General features: G+C 38.7%; 2 protein-coding genes across 8 annotated transcripts in view; one reads left to right on the top strand and one right to left on the bottom strand.

Moving 5' to 3' along the window:
* The window catches only part of PDLIM3 (PDZ and LIM domain 3), a 30501-nt gene extending 12898 nt beyond the window's left edge, over positions 1-17603 (top strand). Inside the window, exons 4-8 of one of the 3 annotated variants that reach the window (XM_059909783.1) lie at positions 6751-6818; positions 11558-11821; positions 13444-13571; positions 15192-15303; positions 16643-17603. In XM_059909783.1, the coding sequence (XP_059765766.1) occupies positions 6751-6818; positions 11558-11821; positions 13444-13571; positions 15192-15303; positions 16643-16832 (762 nt within the window). In that variant the 3' untranslated portion in view covers positions 16833-17603. Of the gene's footprint in view, positions 1-6183; positions 6372-6750; positions 6819-11557; positions 11822-13443; positions 13572-15191; positions 15304-16642 lie in introns of all 3 variants that reach the window. The other 2 variants (XM_059909784.1, XM_059909785.1) reach the window with 2 other exon arrangements.
* TLR3 (toll like receptor 3) overlaps positions 1-27339 on the bottom strand; it is a 507043-nt gene that overhangs the window by 449808 nt on the left and 29896 nt on the right. The window contains exon 1 of one of the 5 annotated variants that reach the window (XM_059909530.1): positions 21864-21981. The exons of the other annotated variants lie outside the window; for them this stretch is intronic. The gene's annotated coding sequence lies outside the window, so the exon portion shown is untranslated. Of the gene's footprint in view, positions 1-21863; positions 21982-27339 lie in introns of those variants that run through there. 5 annotated transcript variants of the gene reach the window in all.

Genomic DNA, 27339 nt, shown 5'->3' with positions numbered 1-27339 from the left:
ATCACGTGGTGCTTTAAAAACCAGAAAAGGGAAATCTAAGGCTCACGTACACGCATATATTGACCTCCCCAATCTCTCATCATCACTAGGACAAACCGCACAGAATTCTGAGTTTCCTTTTTCCATAGAGAGCAGCGGTCCCCAACCTTTTTGGCACCAGGGATCAGTTTCGTGGAAGACAATTTTTCCACGGACGGCAGGGGCGGGGGAGGTTGAGGGGGTAATGCGAGCGATGGGGAGCGGCAGATGGAGCTTTGCTCGCACGTCCGCCGCTCACCTCCTGCTGTGCCGCAGACAGGTACTGGTCGGCGGCCTGGGGACTGGGGACCCCTGATGTAGAGTGCACATCCAAAATTGTACTGCACCCTTTTGCACATTTCCATTCACAATTTCTCCTAATTTTTGAAACCCGCTTTCATCAATACGAGATGCTAAGATGTGGGACCAACTACACATGTTTGACCAAAGTACCAAATCTCCAGTGATCCCTGATCATGTTGCAGCGCCCTCTCTAGCATGTGGGTGACTCAGCAAGTATGTATTTTATTAAGCACGGGGTGAGCTTAGAGCACGCGATTGGAGCCTGTGCTTTGCTAACATCTCTCCAGAATTGGAGTTTTCAAGGCAATTGTCTGAGCTTTACTCTAGAAGAGGCCCCTTTTGCAGATCTAGGAGTATTAATTTATGGCTATGGTTATTCTAAGAATTAATTTTAAAAGATAATCCAAATTTTAAATACTCTGGCCTCTTGTCAATCATTTATTAGCCCATGTGTCCTGAATTTTGGGGTCAGACAGTATGGATATTTATGATACTGCAAAGGGGGAAAAGATAAAGAATGAGATAGGTTTAAAAAACAAAAAGGTGAAGATTGGGTTAAGGGCTACAGAAGTCAGTCAGATGGAGCTTTTGAACATTCCATTAGTTTGAGTCATGACTAATTTCTTACTTGCACCCTCTCCAAGAGGTGGGTGTTTGAAGGGCTCAGAGATAAGGACCATTTCAGTTCTTCCCCTAAAGGACCAAAATATTCCTACTCCTCACGAACCTCAGGCCAGATTTATGCATGACCAGTTCACATAACTTGGCACTTTAGGACCTTCCCCACAAAATATAGCTAAATTTCAGCATAACCTCTCCTATCTGAAAATCCTATAGCACAAACTAGAACAAAATGCACTGATAAATATCAAACAGTGAATTTAACTTGTAGACTGAGACTGGAGAAAGGCTAAACTGTGGTTATGTTTGTATTCTTTTTTTTTTTTTTTAAATTAATACAAAGCTATGCAAAGAGATGTCTTTTCTTTCTACAAATAAAGCAACCCCTTCTGGACAACAAAGATGTGTCAGTCTGAAAAACAAATACCGTTAAATCTTTAAAATGCCATCGTATATGAGGGGATTCCCTGGCATTCCAGTGGTTAGGACTCCGCGCTCTCACAGCCGAGGGCCCGCGTTCAATCCCTGGTTGGGAAACTAGGACCCCACAAGCCACGCGGTGCAGCCAAAAAAATAAATAAATAAAATAAAGTAAAATAAAATAAAATGTCATCTTATATGAATAGTAAAATGCTGTTGAGCGATACAATATTTGAGCTCTTGTTTCTCAACCCAAGTCGAACTTCTATTGTAAGTTATCCGACCTTTGCTATTGGACTTAAATACTATTTTTCATTTCAAAAGCAATATATAGTCATTGGGGAAAAAAACCCATTACATCCTACCATCCGAGTACAGCCACAAATAATAAAATGTTAGTGTATTTTTTCCAGTTTTTTTTCCCCTAGGAATAGGTTTAGGCTTTGGGGACGTTTTCTGACACAGTTATAGTAATAATGATACAAAATTTTAATATCTAGATTTTTTCATGTTTCCGTGCTATTATTAAATAGCTAAATTTTGGTTTTATGAATTCAGACTCGAATCTTAGGCTTAAAAGAAACTTTAGAGGTTGTTTAGATCGACCCCCGGCCATTGGATAAACTCCTTCCAGACAGTCCTGAACATGGCCTATGAGCAGGTGCATTTTTCTATACAACGCATTGCTCTAGAGAAAAGGTATATGCTAGAGTTCTCTGTCCTTCTTCAAAGCTTATATTCTCCAATAAAACATTGCCCTCATTTCTGTTTAATATTCGCTGAACAATTCAAACTTATAATGCAGTTACCACAAGGCAGGAAAGATGCTTTTCAGAAATAAAAATGCTGTTTTCTAAATGAGAAAGGATTGCATCCTTTCCATAAAAGATTTGATAATAAAGACATACTATATGCACAATCAAGTGGGGTATGGGTTGAAATTGTCATATTTTCATGAAATAACTTTATTCTACAATGTTTTCATAACTGGATGGCAGCCTACACAAATTTTCATAAAATCCCCATTTCCCCAAACTCTTCCCCAATGAGATATGGGGAACACTTGAAACAGATCACTGAAGAGAAAATAATTATAAGGGTGGCTTTATTTTTCAGTTAAGGGGTGAGCATGAGGAGGGGGGCAGGGGTTGTTCATAAATTCCAAACATGATAAAATATCATCATTTACTCAGTGTGGCTTGATCAAATATATGATCCCTTGACATAGCTTCCCTCATTTCACAGGCATTTTTTTCTTATAAATAAATAGATCTGTATATCATCACACATGTATCAAACATGTTGTATCTGTTGGAGCTGGTTATTGTCTCAGTTCTCAGACCGAATGTTTATCCAAGTAAGAAACTGAAAGGTGAACTGTCTTTGAATGACATCATTGCTGAGGTCATTTCAAGGACGTGAGAGATTGCTGTCAAGAGGTGCATATTCTCCCAATGGCAGCGGATCTCTGTCAAGTTACTTAGCTTTGATTCTGGCAGCTCTAGCATTCCATTAATTCAGAATATTACTCCTTAATATGAGCTCCTAACATTTAAAAATAATATTTAAAAATCTAATTAACTGCAATGATTACTTGTTGAATTCTTAAGACATAAGAATCATTTAGATGCTTTTGTCTGAGTAGAATAAACACAAGAGCTGGACTCTATTAACTGCTACATAATTTTTTTTACTAGTATTTTCCATTACTAATGATTTTCCAGGAAAATATAAAAAGGAATTAAAGTGGAATAGCAAACTTCCCGTTGGTTTTGTCTTTTGATTCTGTGTGACCATCAACAATGATGTAAGACTTGGATAGAATGTTGCTTCTCTGTGCTGTATTTAAATGTTTTGTTTACCTTTAGTGTATACACTTCATTGTGCTTTTTTTGGAATGACTCCAGCAGCCCATAAACTAATGCTTTGCAAAACCTAAATACAAATGTTTGAAGCCTGTATTAGAAACACTTCCTTTTATGATCTGAGTGGAAAATAGAGTTTTACTGTTTTATTTTTACAAATTACACTTTTGTGACTTTTGCGATATGTAACTAAAACAGAAAATGGCAAAGAAAAAGCTTGGAGCTAATTAACTTATGTGCTGCTTTTTGGAAGTACTACTAGAGACTATTATTGCACAAATATTTTCAGAGAAGATGCCTCATTTATAGGACAGTTGCCAACCATGTTTATTTATAATTTTAAGACAGAAGAAATAAGGGGAGAGATTTTTTTCCCCCATAAAGCCATCACATTATTTTACCTAATTTTTGTAAATTCAATTCTATATAACAAGATCTTTAAGGCATATCACTCTCAGTTTAAAAAAAAACAAACGCTAAATTCCACAAAGCTTGATTCCTTCAGTACTTCCTGATTCACTCTTTTAATTAACCTGAGTGATTTATAGTCCACCGAAGCTAAATTAGGCAATTAGCCTTCTGTCTTCTTTCATATCTAAAAGAGGAGCAAAGGCTTGAATCATGGCCATTGTCATTACTTACGATTATTTGCCATTCACTTTTTTCATGCCATAATAACAGCTAATCATAATGGTTAATCATAAAACACAGCCACTCCAAGTTCATTATTAAATCAGCCAAAGCAATCAGATTGTACCAGTATATAAATGTTCACACACATTTTCACATGTTCTGGGATTCAGCATTTTTCTAAAGCCATATTTGGTTGTTTCAGTCATTCTGCTATCTAATATCAGCAGCTACATTGTCACCGAACCAACTTCTAGGCAGTGAGTCATTATTCTGGAGATAAAAATACTGAATCAATAAGATATTAGTCAATTCAATCACACTATAGAATCACAGGCTTTGTATTCAACTCAGACCTTCTTTTCAAGTTCAGGAGGCTGTTAAATTTTGCTGCCCAATGTTGATGAGAGAAAAGCTCCTCTTTACCACATCACAGATTTTCAGGTACCATGAGATTTGGGGCAGCTGGAGTCAAAGACTCTGCAGGGCTAGTATTTGAAGCTGCACCCCATTTGCCTTGTCATAACTATTTTTTAAGTGGGCTTTGCCAACAGGCCTAGATGGGGGAATAGGGAGTGTGTGTGACAACTGCCTGCTCAGGAGACCCAAAAGGAAGTGGTGTGCTGCTTGGGTCTCTAAAGGAAGTCATTGGTGTTTTCTGGAATCACCACGCAAAACTGTGGTTCCACCCCTAAGAAAGGAATACAATCTCTTTTCTTAAAAGCACCATCCCACACCTTACTCACCTACAATGACAAGAAAAAAAAATGACACGAATATTACAAGACCTTTTTATTCTTTTAATCAAAACAGTCTCCATTAACCATTTCAAATAATCATAAATGTTTGTACTGTTTGAGATCTGTGTGAAACACTGGTGGCACAGTCAAAAGTAAAGGAAGTTGATGTGAATGTGTGAGCAAAAATATTGTAAAGACTGATCTTACTACTTCTGCCAAATGAAAAGATTTGGAAAGAGAATCAGCTTGTGTGTATTTCAGCATTCCCTTTTGGTTTTCTTCTGTTGCTTAGAAGAAAAAAAAAGTTTAATGAACTTTACAAAATTATAAATCTGTATAAAAATTGGAAAACGTGATTCCTACATTAGAAGACAGTAATACAGAGTTTCAGATCATTCAGGCATGTTTCACACCCAGAGTTTAGGACTGAAGTTTGGTCCTTTTCCCAAAGCAATGAAGTGAAAATCCTTTTGTGAATCATATAAATTAGCTATCTCTAAATTGCTGACTTAAGTCTTTCTGGAACTAGAGTAAACATGAACCCACAACATGAAATCATCACAATAGAAAGGGAGGGTTTTCTATAAATGTTATTCCTGCTTTCATAAGCAAAGTCTTTTAATTCCTATTATTTTTTCTAAATTTAAGGTTATATCTTAATGCAAATTAAGAATTTTGTTTGTTGTAGTAATTAAGAAAAAAACAGGAAAAAAAAGTTGGATTAGTTATGATTCAGTACAGTTATTCATAAATGCTCACTCCCTTTCTGATTGTTTTATTCTCCCATTTTCTAAAATGGGGGAGATTTTAAGATATTACTAGAAGAGAAAGCGTATGTAAGTTCTACTTAAGAAAATGTTAAGTAGAATAATTTTTCTAAGCCAAAAATCTCACTTCCGACGCATAATTTCTGGATTCAAATGAGTCTTATGAGAATGTCTTAAAAGTTCTAGATGTGGGGCCTTCCCTGGTGGCGCAGTGGTTGAGAGTCTGCCTGCCAATGCAGGGGACACGGGTTCGAGCCCTGGTCTGGGAGGGTCCCACGTGCCGTGGAGCAGCTGGGCCCGTGAGCCACAATTGCTGAGCCTGCGCATCTGGAGCCTGTGCTCCGCAACAAGAGAGGATGGGATAGTGAGAGGCCCGCGCACCGCGATGAAGAGTGGCCCCCGCTTGCCACAACTAGAGAAAGCCCTCGCACAGAAACGAAGACCCAACACAGCCATAAATAAATAAATAAATACTTAAAAAAAAAAAAAAGGATAAGACAGGCACCTAATGTGGAATAATGTATTCTTTTAAAAAAAAAAAAGCTCTAGACGTAGAAGTCAGTAGGGAGCAGACAAGAGGTATAATATTCGAATTATTTTATAATATTTCAAATACGGTCAGTTCCGTTGCACCTGAACATTTGGTGGGTGATTACAGCACATGTAAAGTTCACGGCGAATGCAGTCCTCCTTTAACCTGGCCATTAATCTCGCAGTGGTAAAGAAACCTTGATTAACAAGAGCGATGCTGTTGATTTGCGCGTTAACGGCTTTGTTGTGCATTCTGTGGCTCTGTGTATTTTGTCTGCCATTGTACAGGAGTTCAAACCCATTGGTGCCGGGTACAACAGAAGGGCCCAGCCTTTTGTTGCAGCAGCAAACATTGATGACAAAAGACAGGTAGTGAGCGCTTCCTATAACTCACCCATTGGGCTCTATTCAACCAGCAATATACAAGATGCGCTTCACGGGCAGCTGCGGGGGCTCATTCCTAGCTCACCTCAAAAGTAAGTACTCCACTTGGTTTCTGCCCACCATGTTCTTAATGGTGATAGTACGGCTTCTCTTCCTTTCAAAAGTCCAGCTCTTGCTGTTTTATTTTTACTTTCCTGAAGGCACGATCAGATTTTTATCTTAAAGACAAGCATCTAGAACATGGTTCTAATGTTCTGGAGTCCAATCTGCCCGTTCCCGAACATTTAGTGAATAGATGGTTAAAAGGAAGAAATCGCTCTGGTTCCATCATCACCCTTCTTAGTCATGTCAATATTTGGTGGTAAATAATCCTTTCTGTACGATTATTGTTCACTTAATTTTATCTAAATATATATATATATATATATTAGTCTTCCACTGAGGGACTTTTTTAATCCTTTGTTTTTACAGGATGTGAACTACTTTGAACACAAGCACAATATTCGGCCCAAACCTTTCATAATCCCAGGCCGAAGCAGGTCATAAAGCTTTAAGATTGTGAAGTTTGGAGTGCATGCATCTTTAATAAATCCTACTAATCACCAAGACACATAACTCTTAGGTGTTTGGAGTGACTTTTCTCATTTTGAAGCTTATTTCAAAAGCAAAAGAAACAAATTCACTTAGCAGAGAAGAGAGTAAATATTGACCAGATTACAGAGCTGTGAAATATTATGCAATCGCTGTGTGTATTTATAACTGATACCCCTGCTGTTCTGAGGATCCCGTCCAGAACACAGTGACCTTTTGAGGCAGGCAGACATACCCTATCCCAGGGCAGGAAGGCCCAGTCAGCAGGAACAAAAATGAAAACCAGCCCCCGGTCAGGAGTAAGGAAGCAGGTGAGGCAAATGTGGAAAGGCTGCTGTAGCTTTCCATGTTTGTCTCTGATCATCCCATCTCAGCACCTAATTCTCATTGCACCATCAGAGCCCAGTGGGTAATCGCACTCATTCTAGCTCTTACATAAAAATAAATTTGCGTTCTTATGGATACTTGCAAAGGAAGAGAAGCCACTAGAAAAGGAACTTTTCCACTTGGGGAAAATAAGTATAAAGAAAGAAAGAGCTGGAGGCAGAGAGATTTACTGGGTTACCCTCATGGGTAACTGTGCACACACTGGAATAAAAATGAGCAAGATCTCTTCTTGCCTGTCAGTTAGAGAAACAGATCATCTTCAGATGATCCTTCTCAAATCTTCTCTAGAAACTGAATTCCAACCTACGAGGAAAGAAATTAATGCCTTGTCTTGCCACATCAGGAAATAGTGACTTCGGGAAACCTCAAACCCATTCCTCTGACCTCAGCTACATCAATCAGCCCAGAGGAAGGAAGTTGGGGGTTAGGCTGGATCAATCCTAACAGGTTAGGATCATTGAATAATGATCTACATCAGGTGTCACTAATAGGGGTCCACGGGTGGAGTCAATTCACAATGTTTTATTTAACCCTCCCATTTTTAAAAATACTGAATTTAAGTTTAAGATGGAACATCTACTCTCTATCTTGCCAAAATGCCCATCACGCCTAAGCATATGATACCTGGCCCAGTTTCATATATGTGTGACCCTCCTGGCCCCTGGAGACATCTGAGTTTATGATGCCTGCTGTGGATGGTCAGTCATCACTTGATATATGATTTCTGTGTGCAGACCTTTCTATAAGCTACAGTCAGGGCCAGAGGATTACCTCAAAATAAGTCAGACAATTTTGTGGTATCAGACTCAGAAAGAAGGAGTGGAGCAAAAGAGCAGGAGAAAGATGCTAAAAAGGCAATGACTACCAAATACATCTGCCCCCACTACATATTATATCCCCAGCACCTGGAAAAGGGGCTGGGACAGAGTACATGCTCAACAAGTGTTCATTAGATAAAGGAACAAAAGCCTAAGAGTACCTAATCAGACTTCCTGAGTAGCAAGAAGAATCAGGAGCTGTTGCCCTTCCCTCATACTGGCAACTCTGAACAATCCTTTTTTTGCTTCTCTTAGTTTTTCCCTCCTTCATATTCCATTTTCCTCTGTATCTTTTCTCTATTTCTCCACATTCAACAGCTTCCCAACCCCACTTTAAATAACATTAAAATAACTGGATTAAAAGTTAAAATGCTCTTTTACTATTGAATAAATATATACATAATATATACATCTTCCCAGAGAAGCAGAGTAAAATGGATATACTTGCATTCTTTTGAGCTTAGCATAATGGTAAGCTCACTAACTTGAGCTATAGGACTCCACGAGGCTCAAATAAAATGATACATTAGAGTAACACAGATCTTGCTTTTGCTGAAGACCAATAACATTTAATTTTATAAAAATTCAGGGAAAGTCAAGGAGATTCAGGTTTGTGATGCCCTTCTTTTACATTTTCATTTAATTCAAACATGGTGATAATAATAAGCCACTCATAATTTTGTCATTGTAAGCTGGTGCCTTTCAATCTAGCTAAATTTGGAAGAGGGGAGTGGCAAAACAGAGATGAGAGGATCTGCTTAAAAAACAGGTACCAGTACACAAACCTTAAAAAAATTATAAAAATGCTTCTATTATCCTTCCTTTCTTCCTGTGCCCCCTCACTATTTGCTCTAGCTTCTCAATTTCTTGTTCTTACCAAATGATTCTTCATCAAGGTGGAATTTTGAGTGGCTACTTACCAAGCAATAACTACACCATTAATAAACAACTTTTGAATCAGAAGTAAGTTGGAGATGCTAATATATTCATTTCCCTGGGTCTTACTATTAGTTAGGGTTCTTTCAATGATTTCATCATAACTGAAGCATATTAAAAGACCAGTATTTTCATATGAAAATATGTAAATGTTTAAAGCCACAGCTATCATTAAAAATACATACAAGGCTAGATCCAAATGATAAAATACAATCTGGTGAGTGGTTTTTGGACAAGTCACTTCCAGAAGCATGTCCCCAAAAGTCTATATACACACCAGGGAAATTAGTTCTCTGTCTAATGATCTACCCAGGTGTATGATAGTAATTGAGTGTATCATCAGCCTTACAGGTTGCCAAGCCAGTAAGTCAATGTCAAGAAATCTCAATAGCATCTACCTTTCCAGGTCACAGGAATAGGTCATGGTGACCCGTGATGATCTCCACAGTGACTAGAGTCCATGAAAACTATTTTATTTAAAGCATCAGTTCAAGAGCTCTTTTAAAATTGTCCCAGAAATTTATAAAAAGATAATTGTTTTTTGCTTAGGGTTTATTTCCTATCTATTCAATAGACATAGGCCCTTAAATAGAATGATAAAGAAACTAGGAAATAGAAGACACAATCTCTGCTTAAATAAAGTTATATACACAAGCATGCATGTATATAAGAACACTAATAACAGAAAAAAATGTAATACTAATTACAACTGTAAAATAAGGTATATCTGTAAGTTCTGAGTTGACCACAGTTTACCTCTCCACAATCTAGCAACATGCCTGGCACACAGTAAGGTCGAGTAGTTATAAATGCTTGTTGAAAAGGTTCACTATTTTGAGCCCAAGTCTCCCAATATTGAAACTCAGTGTTTCAAATCCCTAAATTACAATTTAATAAACTTCATTATACTGAGGTCAAATCAATACGATCCTGACTAAACTGCACTGTAACTGAAATGTTATTTCTATTCTTTTACCAACTGAAGTCAATTTCAGCATAGTGTTGAGCCTATGAAAATGGTGAATAAACCATTTGACATTTTTGTATGTGATCAACGAATTTACTGATTGAGATTCAAACAAGTTCTCAGTAGTTGGGAAGTGAAGGAGCAAGTTCATATATACCTGCCCCATTCAGTCTTTGCAGGTGGTTGACCTGGATAACACAACACAAAAAAAAATTTTAATTCATCTAGTGACATGGGTTGCCCAGACTAACAAGGCTGCAGCATTGATGAAGCCAATAAAATCAATGCCCAATATATGCTTTTGGTTTTTGCTCTCTGAATGGGGCTGAGGTTGGCATTAGTAGCCCTAGAGAGTAAATGCAGGTATGCGGCCATACTTGAGCCCTCAGAGAACACTGATTTTCAGGTAAACACACCATATAAATTGTTCTCTGCCTTCAGTTTACAGCAACACTAACCTGCAGGCATGACTGAAGCTCACATTAATATTACTATTTCTTTTAGCTTTGTCTTAAATGACTGTGCTTAAAAAAAACAATATATTCCATTTTCTCAAAAAATGCATTTCTCATGCTGCACTTAAAATGCATGTAGAAAAATGGCTTTTTAGTCATTGGCATCAGTTATGACTAACCTCCTATCCATAGAAAATTCTACTCATAGAGAATAAGAAATTTCTGTAGTTGTCCTTAAAATTGCATGACTGGCCTTTCTGATGTTTTAATAATGAGCTGCCTTAATTTGTCTTTAAAAGGAAATGAGAACTATGCATGGAAATATATGTGTGCTTCCAAAATTTTAAAAGAAATAGCTATGTATGAAAGAAATATATATATCTTAGCTCTAAGTAGCATTCACAGAGTTTGAGATCACCTTATTTCCCCTCTAATCATTCATTTCAAGGTGACAGGCATTTATTGGCTGTTTCCAGAGCCTATATCAAATCACCGAACAATTTTTTAAAGTGTAGTCTTCACAAAATGAAAGAATGAAAGTAGAAAAAGTTAAAATAGTAACAGTAAAATATTTACAAAATAGTCTTAAAACATAATCTCTATCACATAACCTACAAGTTGCCAATTACTATTCAATTAAGGCCCAACTGCATTTCTGAAAATACTTCTTATTTTGAAATGTTTAACCTAAATATCTGATTGGATCTTCATGCTGCATATTCATATTACTATTTGTGAAGGATCATTCATTGATATTTTAGTTTTAAAAACTGCAGCTCAGAAATGTAAAAGGATGTCCTGCTAATGTAATTTCCCTGAGCCACTTCCTTTATGCACAGCTCTTTTTACATGAAACCTTCGCCTCGTAGAACATATTGTCTAGTAGAACAGAGCCAAACAATGCAATATCACCTGTACCTTTTAATTTTGTTAAACGTTTTTCAATCATGAATTTTTAAATGTCTTCCCTTTTGAAAATAACTTCTAGCCAGAAATAAATATTTCTTTTTCATTTGATTTAATTCACTTCTTACTTTTAACCTCTCTGTACTTGTTCTCTGTGTTCTCCTGTCTGGATTTTCTGGTTCCTGTGTCATCTCTGTGTAACGTGGTCATTAACACAGTGGATGCAGTACTCCGTCCGGTATTGACGGTGGCAGTGGACGTAGCACCCCTTCTTCTGTCAGTACTCTTAGTACTATTTGCCCAGGTGACTTGAAAGTTGCTGCTAAGATGGCCCCTAACATTCCTTTGGAAATGGAACTTCCTGGTGTGAAGATTATACATGCTCAGTTTAATACACCTATGCAGTTGTACTCAGATGACAATATTATGGAAACACTTCAGGGTCAGGTTTCAACAGCTCTAGGTGAAACACCCTCAATGAGGTAATATGAGTCTTTTTGAACCATCGGCATATTAACTAAACACATGGGCAATGTCAGCTTTACTGGTGTCTTGTAACACTGTCTTATCATTGAAAGAAAGCTTTGTGAAAAGCTTTCAAGAAAAGAAATATGGATTTTTTTCCGTATAAATAAATAAATCTAAGGATTTATTGCAGATATCTAGGCCTAATGATAAGGGCGATTTGAAAAATTAACCAAGTAGAGTTTTATGTGACAGATCACAATAAACTGAAATCATGGAAGGACCAAACGTATATGTCTTTTGAAAAACTACAGTGTAGTTTACGAATGTCTGGTACAACACTTCTCAAAAGTGATTTATAATCTGGGATAATCTATGTTTCTCCTTGGGGGGTCAAAAACTGGGAAAGGGATGGGAGGTTCAGAGAAGTTTTAAAAGAGATGATACCTCTTTTCTCTTCTAATGGCATCTTGTGGAGAGTTAATTATTTCTCATTTAAAATTTTTGCCATGAATAAGGGTTTATAAGTGAATATCTCAAGCTACTGCTATAGATATTTAATTTCCATTGATCTCTATTTTGACTAATTTCTTCTTTATTATACATATTTGTTCAAAGTACTTTTGCTATCAAGCATTTTCAGTTAAAAATATTTATTATAAGATAAAATCTTATTACTTCTTTCAATATTATAGAGCCATTATAAAGTATGATAATGCTTATGAGTGCTATGTAACAATATCCCAAAGATAACTCTTGGGATGAATACAATGTGATAATAATACCATAATGTATTTCAAAGCCATTTGCAAGGAGTTTCAGATATATAAGATGATTATTTCCAAATATGATACTGGTAATAAAAATATGTGCAAATAGCAACTACCTTTTCTAGATAATGCAATTAAATGACATAAAATAATAAAGCATCTCAGTGCCTGACATGTATTTTTATTGTTCACCATGAATATATCTGTAGAAAGTTTATTAAAATAAAGCTTCTATCATTTTTGTAAATGAATTATAATGTGGCTATTTAGTAGCCAACAAAGCTGACTTCTCTGTGAAAGTTGCTACATTATGCACTTTCAAACACTGACAAGTTGAATTTCTTCAATTTACAAGAAAAACGATACCTTTGCTGTCTACAGGAGTTAACAAAACTAAACCATACACTGTTGGTTTAATATCAGAAACGAATCTGAATTTTACTGACATCTTTATGACTGAGAATAATCAAACCGGGCTCACTCGTGCACTTTCTATCACGTGTATGTTGTCTTTTTTTTTCTGAGAAAGGTTAATTTTGTTCACATTATAATTATATATCCATCAGACACAAGCATTATTTTTTAAATTACTATTTCCTAACAATCACATTTTAGTTGCCCTCCAAAGGATTTTGCCACATGGAGAAATGCTGATGTGACCCCCAGGTTAATTACTGATAGTTTTAAGGCAACCCGTGTGAATTCACATTATATTTTTAGCTATTGATATAATAGAGATTACCTTGAAAATACTGAATCTCTGTTCAGGAGTTGCTGTAAATATAGTGATCACTGCTTGTTGATATCTTGTGGCTTCTTGCACATACACACACTCCTGAAGCTGCTTCGCCCACCACGTTGTGTTTCAGTGAACCCGCGGCCCCCCCAGTGCCCCCCCAGTCGGATGTGTACCGGATGCTGCACGACAATCGGAATGAACCTACTCAGCCTCGCCAGTCAGGCTCCTTCAGGGTGCTCCAGGAACTAGTGAACGACGGTGAGCAGTCGTGAACATCTGCTGAAATGCTATTGATAGAGGCTACTGGAAGGATCAGGGTGGGGGAGGGCAGCAAGCATAATGGGAACGAGAGTCTAAAAACCGATTTTAATCAGTCATCAAATGATTCTTTGCTGAAAAGGACTTGGGTGGTGCTTGGTTAAGGAAAGGAGCTTCCAGACATATCCAGGTAGCCACCAACTTGGTGATTAAAGGGTGCTGAAGATAAATCCCATCCACAGTAGTCAAGGGCTAGCTCACGTTATAGATCATAAAATGTTGCAAAATTTCTCAGCCTCCCCCATATTCCAGGGTATCATGATCATCAAAATCTTTAAATAACACTGGAATGAACCCTTACGGTGTTCCAAATCCTGTGCTGAGTGCTTTGCACACATGGTCATTTAATGCTCACAATAACTCAGTGAGGTAGGAGCTATTATTTTCCCTATTTAACAAAAGAGAAAATGAGGCATAGAGAGGGTGGATTTGTACAAAGTCACACAGCAAGTAAGAAACAGAGTTGGGTCTCCAGCCCACTCCTGCTGTCTTCAGAGTTCATACCCTTACCAATGTTTTTCCACTTCCAAAAGATATACTGTCCTTCAGAAGTTGCACAAAAATGCAAAATACCCCATTAATAGAGCCACTATCAAAAAAAAATGGAAAATGAGTGTTGGTGAGGGTATGGAGAAATGGGGACCCTTGTGCATTGCTGATGGGGAATGTAACATGGTGCAGCCACTGTGAGAAACAGTAAGGTGGTTCCTCAAAAAGTTAAACATAGAATTGCCATAGGATCCACAATCCCACTGCTACGTGTATACTCAGGAGAACTGAAAGCAGGGACTCAAACCCATACTCGTACAGCAGCGTTCACAGAAGCATTATGCACAACAGCCAGAAGGTGGAAAGAACCTAAACGTCTATCCACATGCGAATGGATAAACATAATGTGCTATATCCATAAAGTAGAGTATTATTCAGCCTTAAAAAAGAATGAAAATTCTGATACATGCTGCAACATGGATGAACCTTGAAAACATTCTGCTAAGTGAAATAAGCCAGAGACATAAGGACAAATATTGTACGATTCCATTTATATGAGGACCCTAGAATAGGCAAGTCATAGACACAGAAAGCAGAATAGAGGTCACCAGGGTCTGGAGGGAGGGGGGAATATGGAATTAATGTTTCCTGGGTACAGAGTTTCTGTTTTGGATGATGAAAAAGTTCTCGAAATAGATATTGGTGACGGTTGCACAACATTGGGAATATACTTAATGCTACTGAATTACACACTTAAAAATCGATAAGATGGTTGATTTTATGTATATTTTACCACAATTAAAAAGAGAAGAATGCAAAATGCTCTCTGCCCCTCTGGGCATTTTGTAACAGCGCCCTACGACAACAACTACAACAATTTTTAACTAATTTTGTTTTGTAAGGTCCCGTTTCAGAACAAATTATTCCTGAACCAGTCCTGCTTCTTCCTAAATGATATCGTGGGCGCAACTAAGAATTCCTCAGGTTAAAGTGCACACCTTAAAATAGAAGTAAAGTATAAACTGTTGCCAGCTGTTCCCTTGCCATAAATGGAAACACTTTGTTTTTCAGATGACCGTCCTGCTGGAACTCGGAGTGTGAGAGCTCCAGTTACAAAAGTGCACGGCGGTGCTGGCAGCACACAGAAGATGCCACTCTGTGACAAATGTGGGAGTGGCATTGTGTAAGTTTCATTGTCAACCCCAAAATTCATCATAAATCTTGCTGTCAGCTCTCTATTTCTTGTACTTTAAGACTCCGTATATAGAAAAGCCTTTAAGTTTTATGAAAAACAAATTTCTATTCATCAACTTGAAACATAATGTCCACACATTTGGCACATTTTGACCAGAATTCCTTCGATGTACCCCAAAATTAGCATAGAATGTGAGTCGGATATCTTGACGTATAATTTCAGATATATTCTGGTGAAAAGAAACCGCCCCAGAAGTATATTTAAAAAGTCATTTCCAAGAATAACTTCACTTCAAAAAGCCCTCCCTTTGTTAATGTATATAGTCTTTGAACACTTCCTTTTCTGTATAAACCCAGGAAAACAAATATGGGGGTCACCCAGTTATTAATTAAAACACATTATCTTTACGTGGTTTCTTAAGTTGCACAAATATTGAAATATGATTTTTAGACATAGAGTCAGCTTCCATTTCAAGGGACTTCATGTGTGAATAGCCACACTTGCTAGTTCAAATCTTCAAGTGAACCAGAGCGTTTCAGTCTCTCCACCTCATGCCCCATGTGGCCACCTCTTCCATCCCTTTTTTCTGTTCCTCTGTCATTAGCTCACACACTGAGGCACCATCTGTCCACCTACCCAGGACTCATCCCAGGAGGGCAGTGGGAGATAAGCCTTGTTACAGCACAGAAGGGGCTGTGAGACAGAGAAACAAGCAGGACAGGGAGCTGGGAGCAGACAGGACCTCATAACACACAACAGGTTGTGATGTTACCCAAAGCAATTATTGCTCCCAAGTCGGAGTAAACTGTTTTGATGGTAGAGGCCAAGTCCACCCACCAGTGGAAATTCCATCTCTGCCCTTTGACCTGTTCTCTCTGTATTCCATAGAATAGAGGCTGGACCACCAAGCTAGACAGTAATCAGAGGGACTTTTAGTTGTGTAGACAACAACCTTGGCCAAAATCAGAATCCTTTGCAGAGGTGTCTGTTTTATCTGTATCATCTCTCCCTCTTTCAAAGAAACAACAGGGAATGATCATGAAGTAAGGATCCTATCATTTTTCTAAAAAAAAAAAAAATCTGTTTGAAAAAAATCTGAAAAATATTCACACGTCAACAACAGAGAGACACATGCGAAGCTTTACTATGGTTGTCTTGGCTCTCCCTGACAACTACATCAGTTCCACAGCTGTGCCCAGGTTTGCAGCTATTGTTTCCTGACCGTGAAACAGATAACACCTGCCTTATCTGTAGTGCTGTCTGCCTTTGTATCATGTTTCTGGCTTTGTGGGGTTTTTTTTCACGAGGCCTCCTTTTCCCCCAACAGTGGTGCGGTTGTGAAGGCGAGGGACAAGCATCGGCATCCAGAGTGCTTCGTGTGTGCTGACTGTAACCTCAACCTCAAACAAAAGGGCTACTTCTTTGTGGAGGGGGAGCTGTACTGCGAAATCCACGCGCGGGCCCGCATGAGGCCCCCAGAGGGCTACGACACCGTCACTCTTTATCCCAAAGCTTAAGTCTCCGTCAGACGGAACATGCACTCACCCAGGCGCACCCTCACAGGCAGACGTTAACGGCTTGGGGCAGAAGTAGAGCAAAGGGCTGACTCCAAATGTAGAACCAAGCTTTTAGACACTTATTGTATCCTCAGGAGAAGGAATGGGAGGCAGATGCCTGCTATAACAGAAACATACATTCAACTGTATTTCTCTTTGGCGCTTGCAATAACTTAATGAAATTTAGAGCAATCATTTTTATGTCACACTCTATATTTTACATTTATAATATGACCATCAAACACGTAAACATCAAGATTTTAGGGGGAGTCTAATTGCCCTTCCTTAACCAGTTGATTTTGCAATTGCAGTACTTACGACAAATGACAATCCTGTATTCTAAGACAGCCTGCAGGTGTCTGTTATCTGTTTTAACTATAATAGTGCATGTCAGGGAGAAATTCCCTAGATCTCTCTAGTTTCATATTCAAACAGTTATACTACTGGATGCAACATACATGATAAATACATAAAACATTTTTAAAATACCTAACGAAGTGGCACTCAATGAATTCAGATAAAATCAACATTCCAATGAGAGGGCCCAGTCATATCTCATCATGTACACTAACAACTCAGGTATTTTAAGAAGAATGTGGCTTCTTTAGTTTTCATTAACTCATTCACTCTTCTGAGCCCACAATTTCTGCTGATAGGAGGGGAAATTTTAAATTTGCTAGTTAAAGGTGATGCAGTCTCTTTCAGATTAAAACAGTTTCTGCTGCTTTGAAATAGTCTCTTTCATTTTAAATGTCTCTTTCAGATAAATATTCAAAGTCAAGGTTCAGGCTCTATCAAGGCTAGTTCTTTATTCAAGGCTGACCACCACCACCTTCTCCTTCCCAAGATGGCACCTCCAAGAGGAGACATTTAGGGGACCCCCTGAGGAAGGGAGGGGCTGCTGGTCTCCTGGGGTCCTGCTTGTATTCTCTGCTGAAATCCATGATTCCACTTGTGCTCTGTTTTCTCAACATAGTTGGGACCAGGCAACAAGCCCACCTCTACCACCACCTCCAAAAGTCTCAGTTCAGCCTTCCCTGGATTCATGGATCCTTTGCATCTCAGACATGAACCCCATCTGGCCCCTGGCTCTGCTTTGTCACCTTGCCTCTCACTATGGTGTCTCCACGGCAATGCCCCGTTACTTGCATGTCTTACCTACTTCCCATGCTCCTCACTGGGGACACAGCGGAGCTTGTGAAACTGTCCTCTCCAAGTACAATCATGGGAACCAGCAAGCTGGGGCGGTGGGGACTGTCTCAGGCCCTCAGTCTCACCACTGTGTCACAAAGTCATCTCTAACCTACTGCAGCTGCTGCCTCTGGGCCTGGAGCAAGGATTCTCCTATTGTCCCAGATGGAAAATAGGGCCTGGGTTGTATTGTTCTGGGATTCTCCCAAACTTAACTAATTATTTCTGACCCTGACCTGTCTGAGGTTTTGAACCAGTGAGAGGAGCCAGAACACCTGCCTGGCCCCTATGGGCATTTGAGATCAAAACTGGAACCCCTGAACCAAAACACAAATTCATTCACAGAGCTATTCAAATAAACTAGAAAATTCTGCAATCAAAGAAATGAATATATTCAAATACATTACTTTTTTTGTTCAGATGTTATTTTAAAATATTTTTTCTGGTAAGGATATAATCTTAAAAGAGTGGAAGCTAGGGGGCAAATGCATGGTAACTGACTTAGGAAACCTGAGAAAGTTAAAATCCAAAGCAGCAACGGAGAAAACTGAAAACCAACCCAATTTACTCTCCAGCATCTTGAAACAGCATGGGAATTGACAGCACCAGGCATTTCTGGACTACGGGATAAAGGTGGAGTTACGATAAGGAGGATCACATACAAGCTGTTTGAAAATCACTTAATCCCCACTGTGTCCCCTCTCTGCCCCTCCCCCTCACACACCCAAGGCACTTGTCAGCGGAAGTGTGCCTGGTGTTATCTGGAGAAGGTAAAACAGCATCTCTGGAGTCAGGAAGTGCCGTTGAAGGTATGTGTACCACATTAAAAAGAAGTTAAATAAGAATGAAAGACTCATGAGAAGGAAAGTGTAGATTAGACATTATATTGTACATTAATGTACATTTTATGTTGGATATCAGACAATATTTTCCTTAAAATTATATTTTACATATTTTATACGTAGTAGAGTACATAATGAACTTCTTAAGTTCAGATGTTCAATAATGAGGAAAAAAAGTAGTAGTATAGTTCTAATCTGAAATTCAGGAAAGATAGGGCTTAAAGCTGATAATTCAGTCTCTGTGACTAAGGCTTGTGAAGCATACTCTAAAATTGCATGTTCATTATTTTTATTCTTTTGACGATTAAATCTAGAAATTTAAACATATAGAGGAATTTATGACAGAACTAATCAATAGAAATGAATGCAATATAAAAATCATTTTAAAATACGTAACGTACAGGGTGAAAATAGCAATGTTAAAATGGAAAGGAATTAAAACTTTGTTTAAAAAGCAAACAAATAACAGTATTTCCCCCATACTAGCATTTTGTCCTTCAATAATGAATTCACACCAGGTCTTATATAGGAATTCATGCCATGAACAAAGGATGCCAACTAGTTTTTATTTAGCTCTCAGAATACCATGTCTTCTTAGAAAGCAGAGTAGTCACTGTTTTTATATTTATAAGCTTATTAAAGCTAGCAATGAGCAATGAAATGATCCATGACAGAACTGGGCATCTATAAACTTTGGACTTATGATTAACTAAATTGCTGTTTTTTCAGAGTAAATGCAGAATAGAGTTGCTACACTCTCTACCAATAGGACGACTGTTTGAGTGAAAAACAGTTCTAGTTATCACATACACTTGCACCTGTGTAAGCAAAGGTAAAGCTAATGGCTAATGTGACATGCAAACAGTTTAGATTATCTCTACATACGCTAATCTAAAGTTTGTCCATCACAGGAATATCCCAAGATAGGCAGAATGGAGCTTTGGGGTTCTTCTACTAACAACTTGAGTTGCAAAAGTTTGTCAAGTTGTCCTTTGAACAGATTTATTTCAGTACTTGGAAACTACTACTTACAACCATTATTCTATATTATCCTGTCATCACGGCCTAATGTTTTTTTTAAAATGCTGTGCCATCTGAATCTTAAGCATAAAAAAAAGAAAATTGGAGACAGATTGAGGGTATTCAGATAATTGAAGTAAATAAACCATTTACCTGATCTACGTGACTATTTCAAGATAATCGTCTTAAGCTTCTATTCATGTTGTAGAGTACTCAATAAATATTTAGTTGAGCACCTACCAAGTAAGAGATGTTGAATACTAGGCACAACAACAAAATGGATTTTTGAATGTGTTGGCTATATTTACAAATTGACATTTTCAAGCTAATTAGAATGCTTCATGCAATTAACTTTAAAACAAAGCACCTAGAAGAAGTGGTTGCTTTATCATAATTTCTTTCTTTCAAATTCTGTAATACTATTATTCATCACTGCTCACATCAGAAGAACATAAAATGAGATATTAACATTATCTTCTGAATTACCTCAAAAGTTTGTCCAAGTATGCAGAGAATGTCTAACAACATGTTTTCCTTCCTCTAAGAATAAGGCATGTCAGCATACCTCAACTTATGAAAAACCCAAAGCACAATTCCATTATCCAAAGAATAATACAATAGCTGCTCTTAAAACCTAATTGCTACCCCTATCATAAATATTAAGGATATAGATTTAAAATTAAGATATAAAATGCCAAATATTTGTTTGGGTTGAAAATTACTCCATGCATTTATTTATTCAACTATTCATCTGGCGAAGGAGTACATACAAGTCATTATTTCTGTACCAAGAGCAAAATTATGTTGTGAGTTTCAGAACTACCTCTCATGAGACCAAATTCCCATTCCATCTCCTTTTCTGAAGTAGAGGGGGTTGAAAAACACAGGTGTGTGAATTACTTATCACGTGTATAAATGCCAAAGTGCACATATATCTGTGGTTCACTAAAATACCAGGGTTATGCTACCAACGTCACATGCAAGAGCCTGCGTTGTGTACCATTATGCCACACACAGCTGCACATGCTGCCCTGCCTGCCCCTTCACACATCTGGGCTCCAGATGCTGCTGTCCAAGTTCCCAAAGCTCCCAACCATGACCCTTCCAGAACACTGCTTCATGCTGCAAACCTTCTCATTCCTCCTCATGAAGACTGTCCTTGATCCCAATCCTCAGATTAATGCTTGCTCTGCCAGCCAATGCAAAAGGCTAATTCCTGCTAACAAGTACTAATAATTTTCTACTGCCCCTTTTATGTCTAATACTTGTGTTTTGTTCTGGAGACAGCCCTTTCATCTAAAGGAATGCCTTCAAGGGTAGGAATTCTAGATATAGAAAAAAAAAAGTTAGAAAGAGAACTTGAGGAATAGAGTGATGGGCATGATCTGGACCAAGAAGAAGACAGAGGGACTAACAGTCTCTTGGACCTTGGGAAGGTTTGGCCGATCTGTAGAGGTGATATAGAGCTTTCCTCCCTCTGACCAAGGCCAAAGCAATGGGGAACACAGTTTCTCTGAAACAAGGCACTTAGGTCAGATAAGTGCTGCGTTTGTGAATCTCACTGAGGGTGCGTAAGTGTTTACTGGTTTGAGTAAATTTAGCACTGGGGGTCTCGTAGCCTCTTCTAGACTGAAGAGTCTTCAACTCAGTTTGCACGATTCTGTGAATATGCTACATATCATAGAATCACACTTCAAATGAGTGAATTATGTGGTATGTGAATTATATCTCAACAATGCTGTTATTTTTTAAAAGAACACTATTAATATAAATATGTATTTGTCACTAATCTGTTAGATAGAGTCCTAAGATTAGAAATGCACAGGAGCAAAAGAAACAACATGGGTAGGAATGTTCGTTCTTATTTAGATGCTTCATTTTCCTTTACCGGAAAATGCTTGATCATTGCTGATACAATAAGCAATAAGCCAGCACTTACATCGCTCTTACTATGTACCAAGCAGTGTCCTAAGTGCTTTAACGATACTAATTCATCCAATCTTCACAGCAGCCCTGTGAGGTGGGTCCTCTTTTTCTTCCCATTTTACAGTTGAGGAAACTGAAACACAAAGAGGTTATCCAAGGTTTCTCCTGTAGTAAAAGGGGGAGCCAGAATTTGACCGCAGGTGGCCTGGCTTCCAAATCCATGCTCTAGACCACCTCACATTATCTCTGCACAAGAGATTTAGTAGCTTTTAGTTTAAGATGATTATAAGGCTTTCATGGGACAACAAAGCCCTCAGTACGCTTTGTAAAAATTATCACCTAGATTCCATTTCAGTATAACTTACTCCAGGTATTAGAGCTTGGTGGTTACAAAAATGAGCTTTGGACACGGGCAGAGCTGAGTTGAAACCAAGCTCTACAATCTCCTAGCTGTAAGGTATAGGGGAAATCATGAAATCTCTCAGTTTCATCAACCATAAAATTAGGACAATATCCCTACTCTACAGGTTTGTTATAAGGATTAAATCAAGATAATTCGTATCAAAAGATCTAACAAATTTCCTAGCAAGTAATACGTAAGTAAGCACCTAACTATTATTATGTATACTTTTCATGGTTTAATCGTAGATTCAAAATGGTGGCGTTATTTCTTCTAATTGTTCTTTGGTGTTGGAAATCCGGGTCCAATTACAATGAGCACAACTGTGTCAAATTGGAAGAGTCACAGAACTAGACTCCTATCCTTGGTGATCCCAGGAGAAGTGACATTTCACACTAAGACAGATCAGGTTCAGGAAGTCCACTGGAACTTTTCTTCATTTGAGGAGGACAATTTTAAAAGCCTGAGTTCACAAGCAACCTGTCCCCACCAAAGACTCACTGGCAATATTCTACGTTATAATCTTATAGCTAGAAAGAAAACTAAGGTCCCTCAATTGCCTACATCTATTTTATTTAGTATATATATATATATATATTTTTTTTTTTTAGAGATTTTTTTAAAGATTTTTTAATATTTATTTTATTTATTATTATTTATTTTCGGCTGCACTGGGTCTTCGTGGCCAGGCGTGGGCTTTCTCTAGCTGCAGTGAGCGGGGGCTACTCTTCGTTGCGGTGCACAGGCTTCTCGTTGCAGCGGCTTCTCTTATTGCAGAGCACAGGCTCTAAGCGCGTGGGCTTCACTACTTGTGGCACATGGCTCAGTAGTTGTGGCTCGCGGGTTTAGTTGCTCCGCGGCATGTGGGATCTTCTAAGACCAGGGCTCGAACCCATGTGCCCTGCATTGGCAGGCAGATTCTTAACCACTGCACCACCAGGGAAGCCCAGTATATATATTTTTAATTGAATGCTTACAAAATTCTTGACATAATATTGGTCACATTCAAATGTAATTTTTTCCTTACAACTTTGCCAACTAAATATTTTATAGATGAGGAAAAGTTTCAGAGAGTTTTAACTTTGGTACAGGACCAAACAAGTAGGGGAAAAAACAGCATTTAACCTCACTAATATTCCCCAGTAATAAGTCATACGGCTTGGAAATCTTTAAACCTATGAATCTTAGACATTGTTATAATTCTCTATTGTATTATTTTATTTACATCGACGTTTACTTACAGTCTATGTTTGTTCTCTTTATAACAAAAATCATTTCTTCTGTGAGTGCTAGAAAAAGGTAGTGTGGAATAATAAAAATATTAAGTCATGATATGATTAAGTAAGGCGTAAGTAAGAAGACTGTCATGAAAATAGCTCTGGATGAAGACTGGACTCACTGGGCTTCGACTTCTTTTCTGCAGAATGAGGGAAACAGACTGGATGACCCCTGAGACTTCTACCAGCTCAAAAAGTCACTGATCTGTTCTTGACATTGTCTTTACTGGTGTTAACTGGCTAGACATTCAGTTTAGTGAAGGCATGCTGTCAATGTGGCCAGGCTCTTGGTTCAATTTAGAAGTTTCATTCTGTTCCATGGTCACGGATACCACCTCTGACTCATGTCATAGCTCACAGTTGAAACCAAACAAGGAATATGAATTTATCATTGCAAATTCATTAGCTCCACTGGAAGCACACATTCTAGGTATCTTTATACAGCAAGGGAAATGAACTCCTTTTATTAATGTGTGATCAAGTGACCTGAGTTAGTGCAACTCCTTCGGTATCTAAAAAGCATAAAGCAGCTTAGCATTAGGAAGAAGAAGGTCACATACTGCGAGCTGAATTAAAGTCTACAAGAAGCTACAGAGACTCCGACCGCTATATTTATTCAAACCAATAAACACCTACGTAGCCTCGATAAGCTTCACAAACAGAGCACTTATCTGACCTACATGCCTCAGTCCAGAGAAAGTGCATTCCCCATCGCTTCTGCCTTGGTCAGAGGGAGGAAAGCTCTATATTATCATCTCTGTAGAACGGCCAAGCCTTCCCATGTTCAAAGAGACTGTTCGTCCCTCTTTCTTCTTGGTCCAATTCATCTCCATCACTCTATTCCTCAAGTTCTCTTTCCAACTTATTTTTCCCGCTCAGTCTTTCTGTGTCACTGACTCTTCTCAGCCTGCAAGCATGCTCAAGTACTCTACACCAGCCCAGAAATCTCTCTTTCCCTAACATCTATTCCTTCTCAAGCTCCCTTGATGTTCCTCTGCCTATCCCTGAGCACACCAAACTTCACTCTGCCTATCCCTGAGCACACCAAACTTCACTCTGCCTACCCTTGAGCACACCAAACTTCACTCTGCCTACCCCTGAGCACACCAAACTTCACTCTGCCTACGCCTGAGCACACCAAACTTCACTCTGCCTATCGCTGAGCACACCAAACTTCACACAGGTAGATGGACTCCACTTTCTTAGTACCCCCACTACAGTACACCATATTAATAAGTCCCCTTAAGGCTGCAGTCAACTTCCTAAGAGCCAGAGCTTGTGGTTATTCTTAGTGAGTTGTGGGGTTCATTCTCCTATATAGATGAAATCAGGTTAAAATTAACTCTGAAAGAAACTTAAAGCTGGCTGTGGCACCAAGCCTTTAAGCTGTTGAAGGCCCGCTACCCATCCAAGAGTCCTAAGTCACCAGCACAGAAGTCCCCTCTCTGACCAAAGCACTAACCTTATGACAGTTGCCCAAATTTGTTATGTTTTAGGAGTGGTTTGGTCACTTTTTCACACTACTATAGATCTCAGCTATGATTAATGATAGCCTTGTGATCTCAGGTTTTAAAAAAGATCTCCTGAAGCTAAAAAACCCGGAAGTATTTTAGTCTGGTCATAAATTGCTAAGAATAGATTTGACTAGCTTGTTTTTGTTCAAGCTCTTGAATTTGTTCCAGATTCTTGAATCTGCAGCTGTTAGTCAACAGGTGAAAATGGATTCTCTAAGAAGAGCTACTCTTTGAAGACTCTGAAATATTGTGACTCATAGTTTTTTTTAAAACGATTGGCAGTACAGATTTTAATTCCAACCTTTAGCAATGAACTTCACAATAAAAAAATAAATCAGATTTTTTCAGGGCAGTTGCTGGACTGACTGACATGTGTGGCCAGAGAAAGCATACCCGTGACAGAAAATGCTCCACTGTCTATCTGATATGAGGTCGAATGAAATAGAAACAATCTCACCACACTGAGAAGGTAGTACAGGTGACGTGTGACACCATATCAGGAAATAGGAACTCTTAGTTTCTAGCATTAATATTTATACCACCTTTATACTTTTGGAAAATTTCGATGAAATATTGTCCTATCTCATAAAATTATAACTTGTTATGGGGGACAAAACATCAAAATAAACTGATTTGGGCAAAACCAGGGTCTCAGAATCAGGAAGTCTAGCACCGACCAGTTAAGAGAGTTTTTGAAAAGTTCCTAAACCTCCCCATGTTTCAGTTTTCCCCACACAAATCTGGAAAATAACTTTTTTCCATAAAATTCCACAATTCTCAACACCATTAAGTAACAGCAAGAATATTTCACCAAGGGCTTCCCTGGTGGTGCAGTGGTTGAGAATCTGCCTGCTAATGCAGGGGACACGGGTTCGAGCCCTGGTCTGGGAAGATCCCACATGCCGCAGAGCAACTAGGCCCGTGAGCCACAACTACTGAGCCTGTGCGTCTGGAGCCTGTGCTCCGCAACAAGAGAGGCCACGATAGTGAGAGGCCCGCGCACCGCGATGAAGAGTGGCCCCCGCTTGCCGCAACTAGAGAAAGCCCTCGCACAGAAACAAAGACCCAACATAGCAATCAATCAATCAATCAATCAATCAATCTTTAAAAAAAAAAAAAAAGAATATTTCACCAAAAGCTTAATTTGGGGGCGGAGGGGGGATAATTACATTAGGGAGGGAGAAAATTGAAAGTCCGCCAGAGTAAGTGTTTTAATTCTCAAATTTGGTTTACCAATTTCAAATGGGATAATGAACCCATTCAGTGTCACAGGAGCAGGAACAATGATAGGTAGGGCCGGGCAAGTGTAATGCAAATTTTTGCCAGATTCTTCTGAATATCACTGAGCCTTCATTTCTATGTACTGAAAACCTGAGTGCTACAGAAAACACTGGGTGCTCAACAGAGAATCTCAGAGACCCAGGGTTCTCCTGGTCTCACTCAGGAGAATGGGGTTTTCCCCATTTCTGCAGTCTAAAGGAAATTTCACTATACTATGCCTTTTATCTAATTCTAATCTATATGCTGGGTAAGCAAATAATCACTTTACCTGACTTTAGCAACTTGGCAATGAGGATCTTTAGGTTCAAGATTAGTAGAATATGAGCACACAAAAGAAAAACACATTGTAAAATATATTAAAATATATAGCTGGTATGGAAAATCACATTCTTTACAATAAATGATGGGTCAATTGGATAGGCATATAAAAAATGGATATTGACACCTACCTCACACTCTGTATAAAAATCAATTCCAGATGAATAGCAAGTCTAAAAATGAAAGGTAAAACAATAAAGCTTTTAGAAAAAAAAAAAGCATGGAAGAATCATCTCATGACTTTGCAAAAGCAGGCTTTGGGTGTCCCATCCCAAGGTGGGAAAAGAAAGCATCCGCGTGGGTGGGAACACTGGCATCAGCAGTCGGAGCTCAAGCAGGGTGGGGAGGGTGGCCCTGCACGGGCCTGGGCGTGCATGGTGTCAGAGGCAGGGAGGACGTGAAGGTCTCCCCCACAGAGAGGAGGCCCAGCCTGCAGTGACGGAGCCCAAAGGGATGAGGAGTGTCTCTAGGTGGAGGGGAGGCCCGGCATAGGGTTCAGGGTCTCAGCGGAGTCGGGAAGGGGCGATACAGAGTCCTGGAACCTAAGTGGGATAACGAGGGCATCCATGTGGGGGTGATGGTGAAAGACTGGCATGAGAGAGCATATAAGGAAATATATAAGGGATAATGGAAGTCAACTTTCTCATCTGGAAAGGGAGAAAACTAGAAAGAGCACTGTGATGTTGCATTGGAACTGGA

This window comes from Balaenoptera ricei, chromosome 21 (genome assembly GCF_028023285.1).
Source record: "Balaenoptera ricei isolate mBalRic1 chromosome 21, mBalRic1.hap2, whole genome shotgun sequence".
Classification (NCBI taxonomy): domain Eukaryota; kingdom Metazoa; phylum Chordata; class Mammalia; order Artiodactyla; family Balaenopteridae; genus Balaenoptera; species Balaenoptera ricei.
This window is presented reverse-complemented; position numbering and strand designations above follow the sequence as displayed.